The 23,453-nt window shown below is 39.6% G+C and overlaps 1 protein-coding gene and 1 pseudogene across 7 annotated transcripts in view; one reads left to right on the top strand and one right to left on the bottom strand.

The window, feature by feature from the left end:
* WWP1 (WW domain containing E3 ubiquitin protein ligase 1) overlaps positions 1-23,453 on the top strand; it is an 84,621-nt gene that overhangs the window by 16,917 nt on the left and 44,251 nt on the right. For 4 of the 7 annotated variants that reach the window (XM_072951725.1, XM_072951726.1, XM_072951728.1 and 1 more), the window contains 7 exons: positions 3,177-3,272; positions 10,909-11,002; positions 14,945-15,083; positions 15,713-15,837; positions 18,478-18,615; positions 18,707-18,773; positions 21,494-21,678. In XM_072951725.1, the coding sequence (XP_072807826.1) occupies positions 10,930-11,002; positions 14,945-15,083; positions 15,713-15,837; positions 18,478-18,615; positions 18,707-18,773; positions 21,494-21,678 (727 nt within the window). In that variant the 5' untranslated portion in view covers positions 3,177-3,272; positions 10,909-10,929. Of the gene's footprint in view, positions 1-3,176; positions 3,273-10,908; positions 11,003-14,944; positions 15,084-15,712; positions 15,838-18,477; positions 18,616-18,706; positions 18,774-21,493; positions 21,679-22,362; positions 22,414-23,453 lie in introns of those variants that run through there. The other 3 variants (XM_072951730.1, XM_072951729.1, XM_072951731.1) reach the window with 3 other exon arrangements.
* On the bottom strand, positions 8,422-9,475 carry LOC116286001 (eukaryotic translation initiation factor 4B pseudogene; annotated as a pseudogene).

The following is a 23,453-nucleotide window of genomic DNA, read 5'->3' as shown; positions in this document are numbered from 1 at the left end:
GAAGTGGAGGTAAAAATTGGAAGATGAGTGAAAACAGAGCTAGAAGTCTTGGGGAAAATTAATATATTTACCTCCTCTGGCTGAAAATCTGAAATTGGGTGCAGATAAGTGATAAGAGTTGGTATTAATATTAACTTAGGAAATTCGGCATTTTGAAGATAAATACATTTCCCTCATAAAAAACACTTCCTTGCTCTTCCCATAAAGTGCCATATACTGTGCACCAAAAGGGACTTTGAAATTGAAAGTACAGAAAGAGAGAGGAGAGAAAGATGTGTTTTTCAGGTCCTGTAATTAGGTAGGCATTTTCAGAGTCAAATAAACACCTGAACCGTGGTTGGAGGGTAGAAGGTCCCCGTGGTGCCCATCTTTATAGCCCTGTTCCTGGGGGAGTCTGCTGGTGCGTGTCATGTCACTGGGATGGCACCGTTGACAGGTGTTGTTCCCTCTCACCCTGTGGCACTTGGAAGCATCAGGAGGGTGATATTTGCACTTGTGAGGATTAATCAATGAAATTTACGTAGCGAGATCAGTGTGGACAAGACAACTTTTTAAGAAATTAGCTAGCTTCTGTCCCAAACAATTAGAAGTATGTATTGAGACCTTCGCACCAAGTTTTCTTGAAGGCAGAGTTGGAAAGGCACAGTGGTTGAGAGATCCTGGGAAGGGAGGCCCCCTGGGAGGCGGAGTAGGAATTAAAGATAATGTTCATGTTGCATTGTTCACATTGGGAAGGGTCGTCCTGAGCCCGTTTCCTTGCGGGAGGGAATGTGACGGTTCAGTTCAGAGCGGGAAGTGCTGTGCAGACGGAGTGGTGATGGGGTTGCCGCCAGGTGCTGCTGGAACGGGAGAGCCGGGGGCCGAGGGTCCTGAGTTACGTGGGCAGAATCTGAAGGCAGAGTAGTGGTAGAGGTGACTGATCAGAGATGGGGAGCCGAGCAGCGGGCGCTCCAAGGCCTGGGTGGGGTCGTCCCCGCTAGTCTGTGGGACCGAAATCCGCAAGATTCAGGGCCGGGGGTTGTTGGCACAGATGTGGGGGCTGGAGTGCAGGTGATGGCGTGAGGTGGGGAAGAACAGCAGGACTGTTAGGAAGCCACTCGGGAGGGTGCAAATGTCTTCGGGTCCTTAGGAGACCACAGTGGTGATTATGCGGCGCGTCTGGGGAAAGTAAGTGGTTCTGGGCTGTTGAGAGGCACTGGGTGTGGAGAAAGCTGCCGCTGCTTCCTCTCCCTGCCTGCCGCCGTGTGGTCCCAGGGGTGCGAAACTGAGGCCTGGTGATAAGTGGTCCCTGTAAAACCGATTTTTCCTCTCTGAATATTTAGGTCATACAGAAGTTGTAAAATCTATCAGGATTATGCTTCATTACAACAGGATTCCACTGAAAACATACCCTTGAGACACATCAAAAAAGCCTTCTGTGCAACTAGAGCCATTCTGTTGTTTCTCACGGTTACTCCTAGGAAAGGAGGATCCCGGTGTGCCCAGGACTGAGACTTTTCCCAAGAGGCAGATCAAAGGCTGGATGGTCCTGGGCACACCAGGATGAGTTGGTCGCACTCTTGTTTACTGTCCTGCTTTATAAATTCATTGAAATGACTGACAACGTATTTTCATAAGTAATCTCTGTATAGAAGTAATATTCCTGTATTGTTTTACATTAAGTCCTCTGTTTTGTAGTTTATGCTTTCATAAGTGCTCACTCTCTGCTTGAGGGTTGCTGAATCTTGGGTATCTTGGGGGAGGGGGATTCTGTTCATCTATCTTTATTTTTGCCATATTCACTGAGCTTTAAATTTTGTGCTGTTGATACAACAGTTTTCCCTAAATATAGGCCTTCTAACCTTTCAAGTTCCACAGTCATTGGACTAAACTTCTCCAGCAGCTGCTGTGTGCCATCCTGTTTTGCTACTGAGGTGTTACCCTGTATTAATACTGTCTTCAAAGGTAGACTACTGGTATGGAAACTGGGGCTTTGTCTTCTGCCATTTTTTGTGCCCTTGCCATACCTGCTTTACGTTCTAGACAGTCAGTAAGTGTGTTTATTAATTGATCCAGGCAGATAGATCCGTGACGATATTTCTCTGGCTTTTCTTAATACCATGCATAGTGTGCAGAATGGATCAGATCTGTAGCTTCTGACTTAAGAATGACATCCTGAGGTACGCAGGCGATTAATATACTCTTCTGAGTGAGGAGTTGGTAGTTCTGTAACCTTGGAAGACTGGGAATATAGATGCTTATCTGCATTCAGGACTCCCTGTTCTTTGCACTTGAATAATAATGAACCTTCATACAGCTCTGTGGCATTTTTTTTAAAGGGTTGGGTTGCACATAATCAGCTTACGTTTAACTGGCCATATCCTCTGGGCATAGGTTATAACCTAAATTCATTTGGATGAATAACCAGTTCACTTGAAAGTTTGCTAAAACTCAAGACTGTTTTTTCTTTTGCCTACTCTGTCATACAGCTGTTAGGTGGCAGAAATGGAATCGGAATCCAAGCAGTCTTGACAGCAGAGCTGGCTCTTGAAAGCCTCGTCTCCCACAGTTCCTCCTTCTGTTCCCTGTCCCGGTTGCGGTGCCAGCATCCACCCAGACAGTGAAGTGGGGGATTCGGGTTGTTCAGAATACTTCTTTCTGACCCTCCACTATCCAGTAATCGTTGGGTCAGAGATCTTACACACACGCTGAGCTTTTTCCTTCACACCAGCAGGGCTCTGGTTCAGATAAATGCACTATTTGAAATCTAGCCCCACTGCTGCCAAAGTTACTGTTCTAAAATGCAGTTCTCATTGTTGAAACCTGCCGGCATCTGTCAGTTACCTTCAGGATAAACTTTGAACCACTGCGCGTGGTGTATCCTGAGTACATACGAGCTACCCCGGGGGACCCTGCACAGTGCAGATTACCCTGTCTGCCTGTCGGCCTCGTCCCTTTCACCAGGTTACAGCCTGTTTCCAGCCATACCAGCAGTCCTGTGAACCCTCCAGACATCCCATAATTCTCTCTTGAAGAGTTGCACTTCAAGACGGTCCATTCAGAAGTTCACCTTCTCTGTGAACCTTTTCCAAGTTCCTGTAGGGTAGATTATCCATTTTCTCTTGTGTGCCCCAGATGTGCCACTTGACATTTTGATTCTATTTTAGTCTTGCTGAAAGCTGTTTATTTGCTTACAGGTTTGTCTCCTCACTAGACTATGAGCTCCTTGAAAGAAGGAATCGTGTCTTACTCAGCTTTATATCCACAGTGTCTAGAACAGTTCCTGGTGCAAAGTAAGTGATTAACAATTTTTTTTTAAACCAAGACTATATATATTTAATAGTTAAACTGTACAATATCTTCATCTATAAGCTGGATCTCCACTCACACAGTGTTTATTGTGACGCTTACATTGAAGAATGTATGTAATAGTACATTACGTGTGTTTTTAAGTGCCACGCAACTTTATGTTATTAAATGAAGTGTGAGAACTGATTATGTGTTGAAATAGATAATTTTATTTGCTGTGTATGTTCCATCTTCAGGCAAAATAGAACCATTTGGAACCATCTCTGTCATTTGCAGTTTAAGTTTGCGTTTCCTGGCTGCTGTAGGCACGCGCTCTTGAGTCTGAGGATTGATTTATACAGAACAAAGGGAGAACGTAGCGTGGAGGTGGGAATCTGGATTCAGAAAGAGTTTTAAGCAGTTGGAACAGACAGTCTCTTGCCTGGTTGGCAGTTTCCCAGTCTGCACAGTGTTTGAAATGTAAAGTTTAACTTTAAAGTTTTTGTTTAAACTTTACAATTCCTTTCAAGTAACTTACCCTATGCCTTTATCCTCAGCAATTACCTTTCTGTCTAATTCACCACTGAAGTCCCTCAATTTTCTTTTAATCTCCCTCCAGATGAATCAGCACCTTCCCTTATCCTTAGGTTCCTTACTTACTGTACAGAGAAGAAACATCTTTTTCTTGGAAGGCTGACTACGCAGCATCTGTACGAAAGCTGTGTCTTTACCTCTTCTTCTCAGGCTCCAGACGCACCCCCAGCCAGCAGCGTGTTTGGTGAATCAGTGATCTGCCCTGTCCTATGTCTATCTCCTTGCCTTCCATTTCTTTCTTTACATTTTTAAAACTTCTGTAATTTGAACATGCCAGGTTACATATAACATATGGAAGTTCATAATAAAAACAAACATTTGGGGACCAACCACTAAACCAGTTCCAACACAGTTAAGGAGCGGTCTGTGAGCCCCTCCGTAATCCCACATTCCTGTCTTTCCCCAGCCCTCTGAAGTCACTGCTGATCTGAATTTGGTTTTTTATCTCCTCCTTTTAAAAGCAGTATTACCACAAATGTATTTCTTTGTTTGAGTTTAATAGTTATATTTTAGAGTCTTTTTCTTTATTTAAAAAAAAAAATTTAATGGAGGTACTGGGGATTGAACCCAGGACCTCATGCATGCTTAACATGCACTTTACCACTTGAGCTATTCTCCCCAGAGTCTTTTTAAAGCTTGCACAAGTGGTATTTTATTATAGAGAAAAGTCTTAATTTATAAATCTATGCATTTCAAAGAAAACATTCAAGCATCATAAAACATAATATACATCTAAAATTCTCAGAATGCACATTCAAATTTGTAACAAGAAAATAATCCTGGAGACTTATTTTTGGACTGTGGATATTACGGTACCACATATAAAATAAAGCTTATCTAGAGTGCAGAAATGTGGAAGATGTATTTCCACACACTCCTTTTTCCGTTTTGGCAGAAGAGTTCTCTTAGATTTATAGCGCACTCCTTGGAAGACTGTTGTGGGTTATACACGCACGGTGGGCCGGTAACGCGGGTTGGTGAAGAATTACCAGAGGCCGAGAAGAGTTCAGGAAAGTTTGCTGGTTACACTGCTGCAGGCAAGTGAGCCGCACAGATGCCTGCATGAGCGCTGGAAGGGTGGGGTGGGGTGGGGGGACATGCAGGGTCTTTTATTGGAGGGAGGGGGCTGCATGATCAGTTTGTGCACAGGGACCTGACTAGTTGTCAGATCTGTCAGGGACTTCTCTGAACAGTAGGTTTTATGACCTTGGCAAGGGCAGGATGTGAGGCCTGCCTGCCTAGAGTGTTAGGATATAGTGAGCTGGGCCATCCCCTGGGGCAGTGAGTTGTGTTAGGATAAACACACATCAGGAGAAGGTGTTTTATATCTTGCAGAAATGCAGGTGCAAAGGGTCCTGTAGTGGGCAGTGGGGGTTACGGTGTCAGTAGGCTCCAGGCACACAGAAGGCCCAGGGGTCGGGGTTTTATGACTCCAGAGAGTGCCAGCCGGCTCCGCAGGCCTGTCATTGGATTGTCCTTGGACCCCAGCGGTTCTTCTGTGGGCTTCGTTCAGTTGGTGTTCATAAGAGCTTTTGAGACTCAGGATCCACAGTGCCCCGAGGTTTCCAGGTGTCTTTTTCGATCATAGAATCATGGCATTTTCAAAAGAAATGCATAGCCAAAGATGAGGTCAAGTTAACTGCTGAAGTAATTCATTTCTTTCTTCTTTGTCGTGAGGGGTTGGAAGCACTTCTTGATGACCTCAGTGTAGAATGTTAAATCTTGGCGGTGGGACTCAGTGAGAGGGAGATGTTAACACTCACAACTCCTTTGGTCTTGTTTCAGTTACTGTTACATCCCCAAGAGCCGTCCGTGTGCTCGCCTGCAGCTGTGGCTCATTCATGCTCACTGCTCTGTGGTGCTCCGCTGTGTGTCAGCCTGATTCCTTTCACCATTTTTCTACGTTGGAATATTTGGGGATTTTTGTTGTTGTTGCTATTACAAAGAGTGCTTATACTTGGCATAAAAGTACAAAAATTTTTATAGTCTGTATCTAGAACTGCTCATTGAAAGACATGGAGATGTTCGACTTTACATGATAATACCAAATTGTTTTCCAGCAATATTACCAATTTTAACACCTACCTGCAGGATTTTACCTATTTACACATGTACTAGCAGTGCTAAAACCTATGACCGCTCCACTTTTTTTTTGCTATAATCTGGTACTGTCAAAGTTCCTATTCCTTACCATTCTAGTGAGTTGAAAACAACATCTCATGTGGTCCTAACTTGTATTTCTTTGATGAATAATGAGTTTCTGCATCTTTTTAAATGCTTATTGGCCTAACAGGTTTCCTTGTCTGTAAAATTTCTGTTCAGGTTTTTTTTGCCCATTTGCCTACTGTGTTGTCTTTTTCTCATTTTTGGTAGAAGTTCTCATATAGTTTAAATACTAATCTTTAATCAGTTTCACATTTTGTGAGTATCTCCCAGTTTGTGGTTTGTCTTCTTTTTCTTAAGTCTTTTAAGTCTTCTTTGTGATGTTTTATGATAAACAGAAGTTCTCGGTTTCCACATCGTCAGAATATTCACTCTTTTCTTCTTTGGTTAGTATGCTTGTTTAAGGAACTTTTGCATTTTGGGAGGAGGACATAAAACAATAGTTTTCTGCTGTAATTTCTTCTAGAACTTTTAAAGTTTGCCTTTCATATTAGTATGAAACTAGTCCATTTTGAATTGATTTTGTATATGATGTGAGGTAGGGATCCAATTTAATTCTTTCCGTATTGATAATATCAGGGCCGTTTCATTGTCTCTCCTTTCCCAGCTCGTATCCGCAGTGCGACGTATGTGACGTATGTCCCTAGATACGTTGTTCTCTTCTGAGGCTCTTTATGTTGTTTTATTTTACTTACCCTTCATCAGTCTTGCCGGGTGTTTATTTGTTTGAGTGTTTTCTAAGAGCTCTGACTTCGTTAGTCCTGTTACCTTTTTTTCTACTTCATGCGTTTCTGTTCTTTATTATCTCCTACTTTCTTTGGGTTTACTGTTATTTATTATCTTTCTAACTTAACAGGTTAGCCTATTAACTCATCAATTTTCAGCCTTCTTTTCCTAGGATAAATCTTTAAGGCTATAGAGTTGTCTCTAAATATAACTTTTACCGTATTCCACGAATTTTTATATGTAGTATTTTTATTATTCATTTCTCAATATTTTTAGATAAAATTCTAGTATGTTTTCTTCTGACTTGTGAAATATTTAGAAAAGTTATTATTTTCTATTTGTATTTTAAAAATTTATCTTTCATTTTTTTTTTAACTTAATTACATTATGGTCAGATTGGGAACAATATGATATATATTCTTTGAAGTTCAGTGTAATTTCATTATTTCCCAGTGTGTGTATTGTTTTTCTATATGTCCCACATATGCTTGAGAATATTTTCTAATAATTGAATATAATGTTCTGTTGTGTTCATTAAATCATGCCTGTTCATCATTTTGTTTTTATTTTTATTCGTCTGGTCTACATGACCTATGAAAAACTAGAGTGTGTTGAAGTTGCCTGTGACAGTGACCAGTTTGTCAGTTTTTTCCTGTAGTTCTGACAGCCCTTGGAGGCTTTATTTCCCCAGGAGATGGTGAGTTTTATTTTGTCTTGTCTGGATAGAGGTTTGTTTGGCTTAGAAATGATCTAGAGTAGAGAGAGACTAGGAAAAAGCACAGAATATTCAGGTCTGTTTTGTAATCTCCCTCATTTTAATTTTCAAGTGGGAGAGCAGCGTACTACAGTTCTGAATTTACAGGCTGGATTCTGTATTTGGCTCAGGTGCAGGTTGGGGATTGGGGTTCTTGACCCTTTTTGCCATGTTTCCTTTCAGACTTTCTTCTGTTAATCTTTGTTCCCTTCATCTGATGACCCATGCTGGGGTTCCCACTCTCACCTTTGGGACACTCATTTTCATTCCCTTGGGATACTTATTTTTATCTTTCCTGGTTGATCCTTCCTGAGCTGGAGGGGTTTCCCCATCACTTGTAGGGCCTGCTGCTCTGAGTTTGAGCTCTAAGATCAGGCCGTAGGATTAGCACTTCACTCCACCCAAGCATTCTCCTTTGACGGAGAGGCCAGCATTTCCTCTAGCAGCTAATCAGATTTGGGTGGTTTAGAAGTTGGAGAGTGACAGTCTTCATCCTTACTGAGTATTCCGTTTCCCCAGACTTAACACTGTCTCTCCTTCGTGCATGACTGTCAGACGTCTGACTTCTGACAGGTGTAGCAGGATCCCAGTCTGCGATGACTCTCTTCCTGTCCTTGACCGCTACTGTTGTTGAGACCCTTCACTTTGCCAGTGTGGCTGTGTCTTCCAGGGCCGTCATTCGGTTCTGGGTCGTCTAGTGGCTGCTGCGACTCCTCCTGTTCCGTCTGTAGCCGGTCTCCTGCTTGCTCTCTCGCGGCTGGGTATGCAGGCTTTGCCGCTCCAGATGGATGAGCTGCTGGGCTGGGCTGGGAGGCGTTAGGAGCGCTCTGAGGCTTCAGTTTCAGCTGGGTCCCTGGGAGGGTCCTCTGTCCACACCTGTGATCATCCCGAGAGGAATTGACTTTGGAACTCCAAAATCAGCCGTCCCGTCCGTCTGTCTTCAGAGTGGTCCGGCTTCCTCTGTAGTCCTCGTGCCTTCAGTACCCACTGCTGCGTGCGTTTCTGCCACTGTGTATCCTGACGTCACATCCTCTGTCGTTGTCTCTGCTGCCGTAGTCATCGCAGCGATCCTGGCCTCCACAGTAGTCGTGATGTTTGCCCTCAGAGCTCTCCTCACCCTTGCAGGTGGGCGGTCATCACAGCTGTCTCTGGCAGGGCAGTTCCTCCAGTCTGCGTCTGTTCTGTGAGAAGCCTGATTTCTCTCTCAGCCAAGAGCACAGCCATGCTTGTCTTTATCCTGAGCAGTGTCCCCCAGAATTCTGTTACCGAGAGATGCTTTATTGAGGCTCAGGGCACTGAGCGGGGACTCCGGGTTCTCAAACTCAGCGTAATTGAAGCATTTTAACCTCTCTGGATTGCTGGTTCACATGCTAAATGCACCGCACTGATATTTAATCCTCTAAAGAATTCCTCAGTAATGCCTTCTGTCACCACAATTTTGATTCCCCAAAAAGCGGTGTCAGGTGGCATTTGGGGAGATGGCTCTGGTTGCCATTGGGTTCTCAGGCAGACTGTGGGCAGGATGCAGTGGTCAGTTGCAGGAGCCATATGCCTGTTACCATCATAACTGTGCCGAGTGGTTGACACATCTTCCAGATCACCTGTGTTATCAGTGCAGCTGACTGGTTTGGGAACATGGGTGCTTCCTCCACCAGTGTTAGCATCCTCAGCCTGGAAGTCTGTTAGGGAGACAGTCTTCCCTTTCTTCTTGGCTGAGGTCACTGTGCTGGATTAGGGGAAGGAACCAAAGTTAGACTGTTTCCTTAAAGCATGCAAATTTGGAGTTTTATGTCCACTTACTGGATTGGATCTTGTCTCATTTTCTTTATTCTCCTTAATAAAGCTCTTTCTCTGCTATTTAACTAATCCCAGCTTTCTTTTTGTTTATATTTGTCTAGTATGTCCTTTTCCTTACTTGATAGCAGGCCCAGTTCTTTATTACTTAATCCCAGGGCTGCTATCAGCATGCATGTCCAGAAAAAAAAATTAAAATAAAAAAACCTTTTTTGCTTACTAGTCATTATTTCTTTTTGTTATTTCAACTAAAAAAAAGTCTTTTTTAGGCTACTGCTGCGTGTGGTGGGAACAGGCTTGATAATTTCTTGTAATTCTTGAGAACACAGCCGTGTTTGAGAAGTGCGTCGGTTCTGATTATTCTAGGACCTGTTCGCGTTGAAGCAGAAAGGCCTTTCTGGTATGCCAGGTTGCTAGAAACTGAAAGCCTTCCGTTTCCATTGAGTTTCTTCAATGTGTGTTGATCCTCTGTGGCTTCCATTGGTTTTCCCGTATGAACATGATGGCTGATGTACATGCAGGTGGAAGTCATCCTTGAGCCTGTTTTCTCATCTGCAGAATGGGGTTTCAGAACCTGTGAATATGTTAACTAGAATCACTTAAATAGTAAACAACTGTTTATCTTTTCACACACACACACACACACACGCACACACATACAGACACATACTATATGCAACTACAAATAAGTGAAGAGAGTATAATGATGTTTAGATGGTTAGGTCTGTGGATTTGGTAGAAGGATCTAAACAGAACATAGAAAAGACTACAAAGAAGGGAAAATAGGATAAACATGAATGTTTATTAATATTTGTCAATCTTGCCCAGAATGTTCTACTTTATCTTAGTAGGCTAAGAATGGGTAGAAGTTTAGCCTTAAGATATCTGCCATGCAGAAGAAAGCTGAAGTAGGTCTGCTTTGTATTGTATTTAAAAAGTAAAAATTGGGTAGAGGAGTGAAGCAGAACTTGAGGGTAAAGAAAGGTCTAAAAAGAAGCATGCAGGTTTTACTGGAGACGTGACAACTAATGTGTTTTATAAACCTGCGCGAGGTAGTATGTTTTAAAATTATGGTGAAGGGCATTATTGGGACAGTTGATGAAATTATAGACTATGAATTGTATATTAGATACTAGTAATGCACTAGTTAATTCCCAGAATTCTGTCTTCGTATTGTTATTATTTAAGAAAATATTTTTATTCTTAGGAAATGCATATTAAAGTATTGCAGAGTAAATAGGCAGCTTACTTAGGTGGTTCAGATAATAAATAAATTATGTGTAACATATATAATATTTAATAACAAAAATATATAAACCTGTTTTTTTATTTTACTTAGAAATCAACAAATGACCCTGGATTTTTACTATCATCATTTATTTTGTTGCTCAAGTTGACCCAGATATGGTTAATTGCCCATATTCTCCTGTAAATCTTATAGTAGTACTAAATCTTTATTTTAAATGGGGGATATTGTGACCATATCAACATGTGATGGGTTGAAAATATTTAATTAGGTCTGATTTCTTAGTTAATTCAAGCAAATAGTGTTAATCATATTGAAAATTGTAATCTCTAATTTAACATATGAATAAATCAACTTTTTTTAGGTTTAAGCTGAATTTTGGGACATGGCCACTGCTTCACCAAGGTCTGATACTAGTAATGGTAACCACAGTGGAAGGTTACAGTTACAGGTAACTGGTAAGTAAACTGGTAAGTTATTTTCATAATAATTTAAAATGGTGGTTCCCTGATGAAACTTTCTTTTTAATACCTAATTCAGCAGGCTTATTTCATAGGTGTCTTTTATTTTAGATTCACAGAGCGGTGTATTTGTTGCATGAGACCTCAAAGCTAGAAACTCTCTGAAAGTATTTTAGTTATTTAGTAAATATTTATTGAACCTGTGCTGAACGCAGAGACGCTGTATCCTCTCCGGTGGTGGGAGAGCTTGGGTATTGGAATAAGCATCATTGAGTTGGTCCTTAATGATTATTAGGGAGGAGGGGGCTGGTAAAGGCCTTCTTTCATCCATCTGAGCCATTCATTCAATCACTGGCAAGTATTTGCTAAGTGGAATTACATATATGAAGGCACAAGGCCCTTGTTCTCCAGGAATGTCCTGTGTCGCAGGATGGCTAGACACGCCAGCGTTATTTCACCAGCTCATCGCTGGTAGGAGCTGAGGCTCCAGTCTTTTGTTATTGCAGGAGATGCTGCAGTCGGGAGCATGCGAGTGTCATGTCTTATTTTTCCTAGAATGAAATTGCTGGCTCAAAGAGTAAACACATGTAATACTGCCAATTACAGTTGACCCCTGAACCCCAGTAGGGGTCGGGGACACCGACTCCCGTGAGGTCAAATCTGTGTGTAGCTTAACAGTCGGCCCTTGGTGTCCATGATTCCACGTCCGTGGATCTAGCCAGCCACTGATCGTGTAGCACATATTTAGTTTTAAAAACCTGCGTGTAAGTCGGCGCACACAGTTCAAACGCCTGCTGTTCAAAGGCCACCTGTGCTGCCAGGTTCCCCTCCGCAGGTCCTGTACCATTTCCATGTTACTGCTGGCCCTCTGTGAGTGCCTGTTGTCCCATAGCCTCATCAGAATGTTGTCAGGCATGTTGACAGTCAGATAAGAAGTGGTATCTTAGTGTCGTTTTAAATACCATTTCTCTCCTTAAGAGTGAGGTTGAGCCGAGTCTAAGGGAGGCTTGTCTTCCGTTTCCTGTGAACCAAGGGGATGTGTATTTTGATGCAGTTCCCTGGATGATTCTGATGTGCACTCCACTTGAGAACCACTTATAAGCATAATTTCTAATACTCCCACTTCTGCTCTACGTAAGCTTAAGAGCCACATCTTTTGTTTTCGGTGTTAAAACGTGTGCAGGACCTGTGACCAACATATCTGAGATGTAACTTTCTTCGTGGCCTTTACCTAAGTATGAGTTCTTAGCTGAAGTAACAAAATCCTGATCTGGCTGTTTTGAGCCAGAAGGGAGCTCATTGGAAAGCTGTCAGGTAACTAGTGGAATCACCAGAAGTCTAGAGAACCAGTTGGAAAATAGATGTGGAGCAAAGGAGTGTAAGTTGCCGGGATAGGGCAACCGCAGTGTTTATCACTTTGGGTGTCAGTTACTGTTCTTTGAAATGCAGTGATGCCCTTGGGAGGCTGAACTTGGACCTGTGCTAAATGGCGCTGGATTTTAGCACCTTGCTTTTCTCTCTTCTCTCCTCCTTGTCTTTGCCTTTCTTCATTTTGTTGATCTAGTTTTTTAAATTACAAAGCACCTTAAAATCCACAATCTTACTGATGTAACATACCTTGTGGAACAAATATGTACTCCTGTTTTACCGGTGAAGAAACTGAAAATCAGATTAAGTGCCTTCCATTAGTAATAGGAAAACCAACCAGGGTCTCAGGACTCCAAGTTGTCGCTCCTTTTATTAGATAACAGCGCCATGTATTGATTTTTCTTTATTTTTGAAATAATCAGATGGTACCAGGTTTAAGGCCGCCTCTGCTCCTGCGGTCTGGCAGGCCATGCTCTGTAAATTAGATGCTCTGTTAGCTTATATATTTTCATTCTTATTTCTCTTCTTAACCCATATCTGATTGGCAGCAACAAATAAGAATAAGAACATTGACCATGGAAAGCAGGAAAACTATAACAGAAAAAATCAAAGAGAAAAGTACCCACGTAACACAGGCTAACGTACACTGCAGTGCGGCACGTGCATAAGTGTAATAGCACACGGAAACGTGGCATCTCAACATCCAAAGCAGTTTAGGTGTCCAGCTTTCTGCAGGAAAGTGACAGAAACGAAGTGCAAGATGGATAAAAAGACAATATATGAGACTGAAAAACTAATGGGCTGTTATATTCACATTTTTAGCTATTATGTCTTATAGTACCTTAATAGTTACTTTTAAATTAAAAAATTTAATCCTATGTATCATTTTTGTAAGTGTTGTGAATTATGGATTTAACTTTATTCTTTTCACGTGCTTCAACATTTATGGAATAGCCTGTCTTTTCCTGTTGAAATGCCACCCTTGTATTTGTTCTGTTCTTTTCACCTCTGCTCTTACAGTGCAGTCAGTTTTAATTTCTTTTATTTTATAGTGCTTTTTAATGATACATTGGGAGAAAGCTCTTACTACTTTGCATTTTAAAATATTCTTTTACTATTCTCTAATTTTCTTTACATTTCGTCTTAATGTTAGAGTCTCCCTCCCTTTTCCTCTGTCCCCCCTGGAAAGAAACCTCCCTCAGAACCAGTATTAGTGTTTTCACTTAAAATGCTTAAAGATAACATATTAAACTGGAGATAATTGAAATCTTTCAGTGTTAAAAGGTCCAAGTCCAGGAATAGTCGTGTCATTCCCTGCATGTCTTGTATGTTCATCAGTGAAGGGTTATAGTTCTGTTCATGCATATGTATTGCTTATGTTTATCACTAGGTTGGGGGGCATGATTGTGAGTGGAGTTGTTGAATTAAATTCTCACACACAGGTACTGAGGACTCTCTTTTTCTCATAGATTTTCCATATTCGTATAATCTTTTAGTAGAGGACACTCTGTTATAACCCCCAAAGGAAACTCATGGGATAGGAAAATAAAATCTATGCTACGTATAAATTAGAATTCTCATTTGAATTAATAAGGTTATCTTTTGATTATTAAAAATTGTAGCATTCTAGTTTTTTATGTGCACGTTTTTGCCAGCATATTATGAATTCCTCATGAAATTAAAAATTGTCTTTTAAAAATCACTGTCCATACCCTGCCAGCATCTGGTATTACTGAAGATTTTGCCAGTTTAAAAGTATACAATGGGTGTCTTTTAAATATATCTACAGTTAGCTCAGAAGCGTTAATGCTGCACAGTTACTAGTGATAGTAGTAGATTAATAGTCACCAGCGTTGGGTGCTAGGCGTTCGTTGGTGATAATAGTACTTTGTTTGCCTTCACTCACCAATTCTAAGTATCCGGTACTATTTATTGTTCCCCTGCTTTTCAGATGAGAAAATTGAGGGTCAGAAGGGTTAGTTGACTGGCTTAAGGTCACATATCTAGTAAGTGGCAGAGTTAAAATGTGAATCCGGGTATGTCTGACTCAGTGCTTTTTAAAAAAGACTGAATTTTTTTAGAGCAGTTTTAGATTCACAGCAAAACTGAAAGGAAGTTCAGAGATTCCCATACACGCCCACCCCGACACACGCGTAGCCTCCCCCCGCATCAGCTTCCCTCACCAGAGAGTAGATTAGTGCTTGCCTGGGGCTGGGGGGAGGAGGTGGGATGGGAAAGGAGGGTGACTGCTCAGCAGTATGGGGTTTCTTTTGGGGGTGATGGACATGTTTTAAAATTGCTTGTGGTGATGGTTGCACACTTCTGTGAGTGAATATATTAAAGGTACTGTATGGTTAAAATGGGTATATTTTGAATTATGTTTCAGTAAAACTTAAAAAAGTTCAAATGGTTCTCAGACATGAACAGTAGACTTTTTGTATTGTTTCTTCATTCTTCCAGTGAGGAGTTTGCATTGCACAAGGAGCACAATTCCATGTTTATTGATTTATTACCGCAAAAGACTGCTTTTTAGCTAAATGTGTTCACTAGTGATTATCATGTCTCCGTTAGTTTCTAGTGCCAAACTAAAAAGGAAAAAGAACTGGTTTGGAACAGCAATATATACAGAAGTAGTTGTAGATGGAGAAAGTAAGAAAACAGCAAAATCCAGTAGTTCTTCTAATCCAAAGTGGGATGAGCAGCTAACTGTGTAAGTATCTGGTGTAAGGGGTTCAGATTTTCCAAAGAGAATTTGCTTCTTGGAATGTTTTTCCGGTGGTGGTGGTGTTTTGAGGGGTTTTTTGGTTGGATGACTTCAAAGTGAGGAATGCTGCTTTCTAGTGTGAGTAGACAATTTCAAGTGTGAAAAATTTTTTGGTTAATTTTATTTTCTTTAGAGATGAGCCATGGTAATCCTTGCTTTTGCTGTACAAACTAGTATTTTCCACATAGCCATATATTCCCTTATTATCTTGTAAAAATAAATAGGACAGAAAATCATTTGTCATTTCTGAAATATGTTGTAAATTTGTATCTAAAGTATTACAGCTAATACCAGCAGTTGGCTTAAATCTTAGCTATTTGTTCAAATAGAAATAATGTTACTGTGAAGTCTAAGTAAGACTTTTGATGTGTTGCTGGTGTTTGGCTTTATTAATTACAAAAAATTTTATCTGCTTATTAAAATCCTAGTGTACTTGAAAGTAAATGCTGTTTTTATTATATAGTTTACTATTTCATACAGTATTTTTTCCTTAAGTAAGCTGAATTCATGACTTTTTAAAAATTATTGAAGTTAGTGTTTACGCCTGTATTTTTGTTACAATTTTACCCCCGCAGAAATGTGACCCCACAGACCACATTGGAGTTCCGAGTTTGGAGTCATCACACTTTAAAAGCAGATGCTTTATTAGGGAGAGCAACGATAGATTTGAAACAAGCCCTCTTAGTACACAATAGAAAATGTAAGTTTCTTTGTTCTAATCTTTGTTTCTTTACAAGTTTATCTTAGACACTTTGAAAATATCCTGAAGTCCAAAAGCAAAACCAAACCAAACCAAAAAACCCAGTTTTGTGTTTATACAGGAAAACTTCATGTATTGCCTGTACTTGCTTTTAAGTTTATGGTGTTATATGAAATAGGAAATACTTATCTGGCGTTTCTCTATACGACAGATGTACAGACAATCTCAGTCCATGAATGTACTGTCTTATCAGTGGTATCAGTGGTTTATTACTTACTTATTATATACCTTAAAACTGAGGAAAAATGATCATTATCTGAGCCTATTCTGTTACTTAGTTAACAGTTTTATTTGTAAAAAATAAATTACAGCTCTTAAATTTTCTCTTTTCATTATGTAACTAGTTTATTATTAGAAAACATGGAGAATACAGAAAATCACAGAGGAATATAAAAATTACTTGTAATTTTTACTGTTGAGGGGTAACCACTTCTGATAATTCGGCATCTTTTTTAAAAATTTTTTTTTTATTGAGTTGTAGTCAGTTTACAATGTGTCAATTTCTGGTGTACAGCACAATTTTTCAGTCATACATGAATATACGTATGTTCGTTTTTATATTCTTTTTCACCATAAGCTACTACAAGATCTTGTATATATTTCCCTGTGCTATATATACAGTATAAACTTGTTTATCTATTTTATATATACCTGTCAGCATCTACAAATCTTGAACTCCCAGTGTGTCCCTTCCCACCCTGCTCCGCCTTTTTCTTGTTCATAGACACAAATTTATTTTTCTTCTTTGTATCCACTGGTTTATTCTCCTCTTTTTTTCATTTAGGAACATAATATGAACATAATGTTCCCATATTAAATTTTTCTCACTTGGGGATTCTTTAAGTAGTTTAAGCGTCAGTTATTTGTAAATTTCTAACCACTGTATGCAAAAATTTGACTGTATTACATGTATTTCTAATTCTGGGGAGAGAGTTCATACTTCTATCAAATTCTCAAAATATTGTGTGGTCCAAAGAATATTAAAACCCAGAGTTCTAGTTTATGAATTAACTGATCTCATTATTTGACATTTAGGTAGTTTCTAATAGTTCACTCAAACCAACACCACTGTCAATCTTTGTGTCCATCTTCTTATTTCACACCCATCCTGTTGTGTTAGGGCTACCCTAATGACCTCGTTTAAACTTAATTACTTCTTTAAAGATCCTATTTCCAAATAAAGTCAGCTTCTGAGGCCCCAGAAATTAGGACTTAAACCTATGAATGTAGTGGGGGGAAGACCCAGTTCAGCCTGTAACAAAAGGAAAGTAGATTAATTTCAAAAATTAAAGCTGTGTTAGAATCATAGTGCTTTAAAGGCAGAGGAAAGCTATGGGCAGTAATCCCAGTGACTCATTTTATTGATCACATAACCTAATCTAAGTGACTTGCTCAAGATCAGAAGTAATTGCAGAGTTTTGACTTGAATACAGGTTTTATTATTCTTAGCTGCTTAATTTGGAATAGAAGTAATAGAAAATTATCCTGGTTCTAGACAACCTTGCATAATCTAAAAATACACTCATAATTGATTAGATTCTTGGTTGCCTTTGATTCAGCCTCTTGGCTTAGCACTTGGACATTATCCTTCAAATTTATGAGCCAGTTTCTTCCTGTACTCAAAGCCTTGACATTTTCTTCTCATAAATTCGTGTTTTTATATATCCTTTCTCCTGCTGTATTTGGGGTAAGGGTGGAAGAAACCCAGCTTTGCTCATCCGTTTACGTATTTTCTACGGAGGCTTTCCCACGACAGTGGAAGGGCTGAGTAGGTGCGACAGACTTGCACGCCCTGCAGAGCCTGAGTGTCCACCATCTGGCCCTTGGTGGAAAATGCTTTCCGACCTCTGCTTGTAGGTGGCTTCCTATGATCTGTAATCTTGGTGGCGAGTTCTCATTCTCTGATGTCAGTCTAAGGGTACTCCTTCGGCTTTAGTCCAGGCAGGGTCTGTTTCTAATTCTGCACCTATTCAGCCCTCCCATTGTATATATATATATATATATAACCACTTATTGAGCACTAACTGTGTATCGGATGTGATGCTAAGAACTTCCTGTGTGGTTCTGCATTTGGACCTTATGACAGTTCCTTTAGTTTGAAGCTTTTTATTATCTTTATTTTATGGAGTAGATGAGGAAACTGAGGCTTTAAGGAGTTTGACCGCTTACTCAAAGTACAGCCGAAGTTCCTGAGCTGGAATTAGTAACCAAGCCCCCTGACTCTCATGCAGAAATTTTGGCTTAACCACAAGTCCTATGTGGTACCTTGGGCCAGAGAGGAAGTTTACATGGTTGCTGTACTGTCTTGATGCATTTGTATGTTCTCTGAGGTTTATACTGTGCAAAGGAGCAGTTAAAGATGACACTGGGAGTGTGTGGTGGAGGGAGGAGTTACTCAGCTGGGTGTAAAGGATGTGATCCTGGGGTGGTATGAAAAGATCTTCTGATTTCAAACAAATAATTCCTTCCATGAGTAGCCAGCAAGCACTGAAATACAGTAATTCTTGATAAGTAGTTTTGATTTCTAAAACATATTTCTGTACGTGACAAAGCTTTTAAATTAGGATTTTTTTTTCCTAGTGGAAAGAGTGAAAGAACAATTAAAACTTTCCTTGGAAACCAAGAATGGTTTAGTGCAAACTGGTGAATTAACCGTTGTGCTCGATGGACTGGTGATCGAGCAAGAAAATGTAACAAACTGCAGCTCATCTCCAGCCAGTAAGCTGACTTTATGTGTTTTTAGAATTTGAAGGAAAAAAACCAGCAAGAAGTATATAAAAATCTAGTTTCTTTCTTTTTTGTCATTCAGTAGAAATACAGCAAAATGGTGATGCCTTACATGAAAATGGAGAGCCTTCAGCAAGGACAGCCACCAGGTAGAATATTTTATTTTAGTATTTGTGGCAAAGTAATGTAACATTTTCCATATATGAAGTTTAAAATTTTAACCTCAGTTGTTTGCCGTAGAATTTAAAAGCTTACATCTAAGCATGCCGTTTGGTTGAATTCTTACCAGAATTTTTTTTTAATAATGACTTTATTGAGATATAATATACATATCATAAGAGTAAAGTATATATTTCAGTGGTTTTTAGTATAACACAGAGTTGTGTAACCATCACCACTATCTGATTTCAAAACATTCTCGTCATCCTCAGAAAGAAACTGTACCATGAACAACCGCTTTCCATCCCTCTTTCCCTCCAGCGCCTGGCAGCCAGTAATCTGCTTTCTGTCTCAATAGATTTGCCTGTTCTAACCGTTTCTTGTAAATGGTATCGTATAATATGTGACCTTCTGTTACTGGCTTCTTTTCCTTAGAATAAGGTTCCTCCCTGTTGTAGCGAGTGTCAGTACTTCATTCTTTTCTTTATTGGAAATGGCTTTTTAGAATCTGTACTTGGGCATACTTTATCAGTAAATGGAGGCAGACAGTGTGGGGAAATGGTTATCTTATTGCTGTCTGAGTTGGCAGCTTCCTGTCATCACCGCGAGGTAGATGTTGCGCGGATTACACCCCCCCTCCTTAGAGGGCAGTCTGCCATCTCAGCGCCGCCCGTGCATTCACATTTGATAACAATTAGTAGACTTCTGTTTGAAGTGATTAAATTAGAATGAACGCACGTAGTAGACCAAACATAATGGAATGAACACCTGAAAATATGTTCCTGTGAAATTGACTTGTTACATTTGAAAGAGCATGTTGGTATATGACAGTATGACTTTTATTAATCAAAAGTTACTAATGTCATTATTCCTAAATCACCATTAACTGATTTTCATAGAGCACTTGAACAGGTAAGTATGTCTTCTGAATATATGTTTGGGTTAAATATATGTATTTATTTAGTGTCTATATTATAATTTACATTGAGAAAATTAACTGAAAGGGTACAATTAGGTAGATTAAAATGTATTAGCGTGTGTGTATATCTGTTTTTATAATTTTTGAAATACAATTTTAGATGGATAAAGGAGCTTAAATCACTACCAGACTAAAACCTAAAACCTAGTATTATTTATTGCATAGTAATATATTTTGAATCAAAAATTAATTCTGCAGCACCACGAAGACTTCAGTCCGGTTCTTTTATTTGGACTCCGTGATCACTGACTCTTGCTGGGTGGCTTGGGGAAGGGTGTACAAATCAGAATCGCTTGGGAGCCTTTTTAAGACTTTATCTGTCTGAGTTCCTAGACATATCTCATCCAAATGTATAGGTGACAGGGGAAGGGAGTGTGGCATTCATTCATTCGTTTATCCGTCAGGTGCTTAGTGAGTGCCTTTTTGATGCCGGACACTAGTCCAAGCACTAAGAATATCGGTCCTGTTCCTGTGAAGTTTTCATTCTGGTGGGATAGAGGGAAATGGTAAACAAGTGAAGAACTAAACTAACTAGTCAGAGACAGGGATCAGAACTGTGGAGTCATTGGAACACAGGACAGGTGACAGGAGTGGCCTGTTTTAAAGAGAAATGTCAGAGAATCATCTCTGAGGAAGTGCCATCAAGCTAAACTTAAAAAGTCAAAAATACACCATCCATGCAGAGTTCTGAGGGAGGAACCCAGGCAGAGGAATTAGCAAGTGACAAGACCTTGAGTGTATTTCTAGTTAATTTATGCTCTGTAAATTCTACCTCTAGAATATAATATTTAACCCTTTTTTTGGATAATCTTGTGAGTCACTATAATTTTACTCCCTGTATGTAATAATTTGTAATAAAGTTGAAGACTTACCGTGTTTTTCATATACAATAAAATTGATATATTAGTATATCTGCTGCAAGGTGAGCAAAGAGGAGCTTGGAGAGAAAGAACTAGATATAGAGATGGAGGGGTGGGGCAGGACTGAGATGTGGTCTGATTTATATGTATTTTTTTTAATGAAGGCTACTCTGTAGAGAACAGGTACAAGGCAGCCTGTGTGTTTGGAAAAGGTTGCCTGATCACTTACATGAGTATCACCTAGCTCCTTTTCCACTGCCAAGATTTAAAATGTTTGATTTTGTAGTTGTAGATGTATTTATTTGTTTATTTGCAGTAATATAAACACTGTAAGTTCTAACTCAGGGATGTGATTTTTAGCTTTTTCTGATCAACAAGTGCTCATTATTTTAGTGCTGGTTCATAACTTGCACTCAATAGTCAAAGACTTTTTTTTGTCTTATTTTCCAGTGTTCAGTAAAATTCCAATACTTAGGAATTGATTTTTATAAGTTTTATGATCTTTTTGAAAATACTTTCAGAGCATTTAAAAATAAATGTTAATATTCTTAGACAAATATTTTAAATGTACAATTTGGTCATTGCTTCATTTTGACTTAGTATTTTTATATACCTCAATGTACATATGTATGACAATGTGGATACACTTCGAACTGAAAGTAATTTAAACTTTAATGTAATAAAAATGTAGTAAAATGTAAGATGTAAAAAATAAAATGTAAAAAGTGTAATGAAAGTATCTTTTGTTCATTACTCTGTACCTGTCACTTTGCTTGAACGTTACGAACTCGATATATGAAACTTCTAATGAAAAGCTATTTAATTGTACTTAATTCATTGAAGTAAGGTGTCTTTCTTTTTTTTTTTAAAGGTTGGCCGCTGAGGGGACTAATGGAATAGATAATCATGTACCTACAAGCACTGTGGTACAAAACTCATGCTGTTCATACGTAGTTAATGGAGACAGCGCACCCTCATCTCCATCTCAGGTTGCTGCCAGACCCAAAAACACACCAGCTCCAAAACCACTCACATCTGAGCCTGCCAATGACACTGGTAAGCATGGCCCTTTGTGACTCATTGTTTAAAAGAAGACTAAATTAAATTTTATGTAACTATATCTACGCTTACTTTACAGTCTTTTAAAATCTTCCATTCTATGATAGAAATGCAAAGATTACAGTGCAGTTTTTCATAATATTTGAATTTTTCTAGATTATTTAAAAATACACACATGAGGGACTAGAAATAAAGGCTCCGTGGAACGTAATTCCCATGACATTCACAATAAGTGCAATGAAACCCAAGACAATTGGAATAATAGTAAGAGCTAACATTTGTGCTATGCATATTCTAAACACTATATCCATTTACTGGTCTAACTCTCAAAATAGCTCTTTGAGATGGGTGCTAGTATTTTTCTCTTTGTCTCCGGGAGGAACTGAGGCACAGAGAGAGCCCAGCTAGGAGAAGAGGGGCTGTGACTGACAGCCAGCTCGCTGGCGTTCAGCTCTCTGCTGTCCTGTTCATTTGGGTGCGTGTGATTTTTAGTGTCTCAAAGTTGTCCATCTTTTATACCACAATAAGCTTTAAGTGACATTCTCCCAGTCAGCTCCGTGATTGTGTTTGCATGTTCTCTGATTATCATTGGTCACATCTGATAAAACAGTCCAACTGCCACCATTCCATTGGCTGGTTTACAAAGGCTTCCAGAACCTACTGTGTTGGTAGCAACCACTTCACCAGTGTCACTGTATGATTTGTCATTGCTCAGTAGGAGGATGGATTCAGGTATCTTTTCAAGCGGTGGGGTTATCCCCTTTAAGGTGCTGGCACAAAACTGATACTCCTTTTTCTAAAGAACTTTAAAAATCAGTTTTCATTGTTGGGATGGTGATGGGGGTGGGAGTGTGCATATTCTGTGTATGACACCTTACATGTTTAATCCCTTCCTTGTGATTCCAGAATCCTAAAATCTTTAAAACCAAAACTCATTTTGATAAACTCATTTGATGGCAAAATGACTAGGACTGACCTGAGGGTATTTATCATACTTACTACGAGAATCCCTGCATTTTGCTGCAGAAGTAATACTGTGTTTAATTTCGGTGTGTAGCGCCCAGTCCTGCTCAGTGTGAGTGTAATAGTATGCATGCCATGTTACCTTTGTAAATTCTGGAAGGTTAGGAATTCTGGAATGCACTTGGGCCCAAAAGTTTCCAGATAAGGGACTGTGGGCCTGTGCTAAGGAGTTTAAGACAAATGACTTCTTTTCACCAGAGACGTTGTCAAACGTAAGGGCTTTTGGCAGGGCGGGGGCGGGGCGGGTTGGGGGCAGCAGAGCGTAGGGTGCATTTCCCCGTCCTGTTCTTTTGAGGCTTCGGAGGATCCGTTTAACAAGTTTAGTAAGTAAATATTGGTACTTGTTCTAAGCTAAGATGGGAGGCAGTCATGACTGAAAAGATTAGATTTGGCTTCTAACAGGACTAGGTTTAATCCCAGCTTCTCCTCTTACTGTTTTAACCATGTGACCTTGGATAAATTTAACATCCTGAAATTTTAGGTTCTCCATTTATAAAAAGAGACTAATACTCAATAATGCCTTATAGGTTTTTTTTGAAGCTTAAATGAGATAATAAATTTAAAACACCTACCACCTAGGACAGTGCTATTTAAGAAAAATACAATTTTCTTTTCTACTTTCCACCTCTCACCCTTAACTTCTAGTGTGAAATGACTATTGCTAATGTATAATTATTGTTCTGTTAGTAAAGTGGATCAGAGCTCAGTATGGTAAGTTTCAGGCAGAATTAACATTTCACAAGTTCATT

The sequence above is a fragment of the Vicugna pacos genome, chromosome 29 (genome assembly GCF_048564905.1).
Source record: "Vicugna pacos chromosome 29, VicPac4, whole genome shotgun sequence".
In the NCBI taxonomy this organism is placed as follows: domain Eukaryota; kingdom Metazoa; phylum Chordata; class Mammalia; order Artiodactyla; family Camelidae; genus Vicugna; species Vicugna pacos.
The sequence above is the reverse complement of the archived record's forward strand: the minus strand, read 5'-3'. Positions and strand labels throughout refer to the sequence as shown.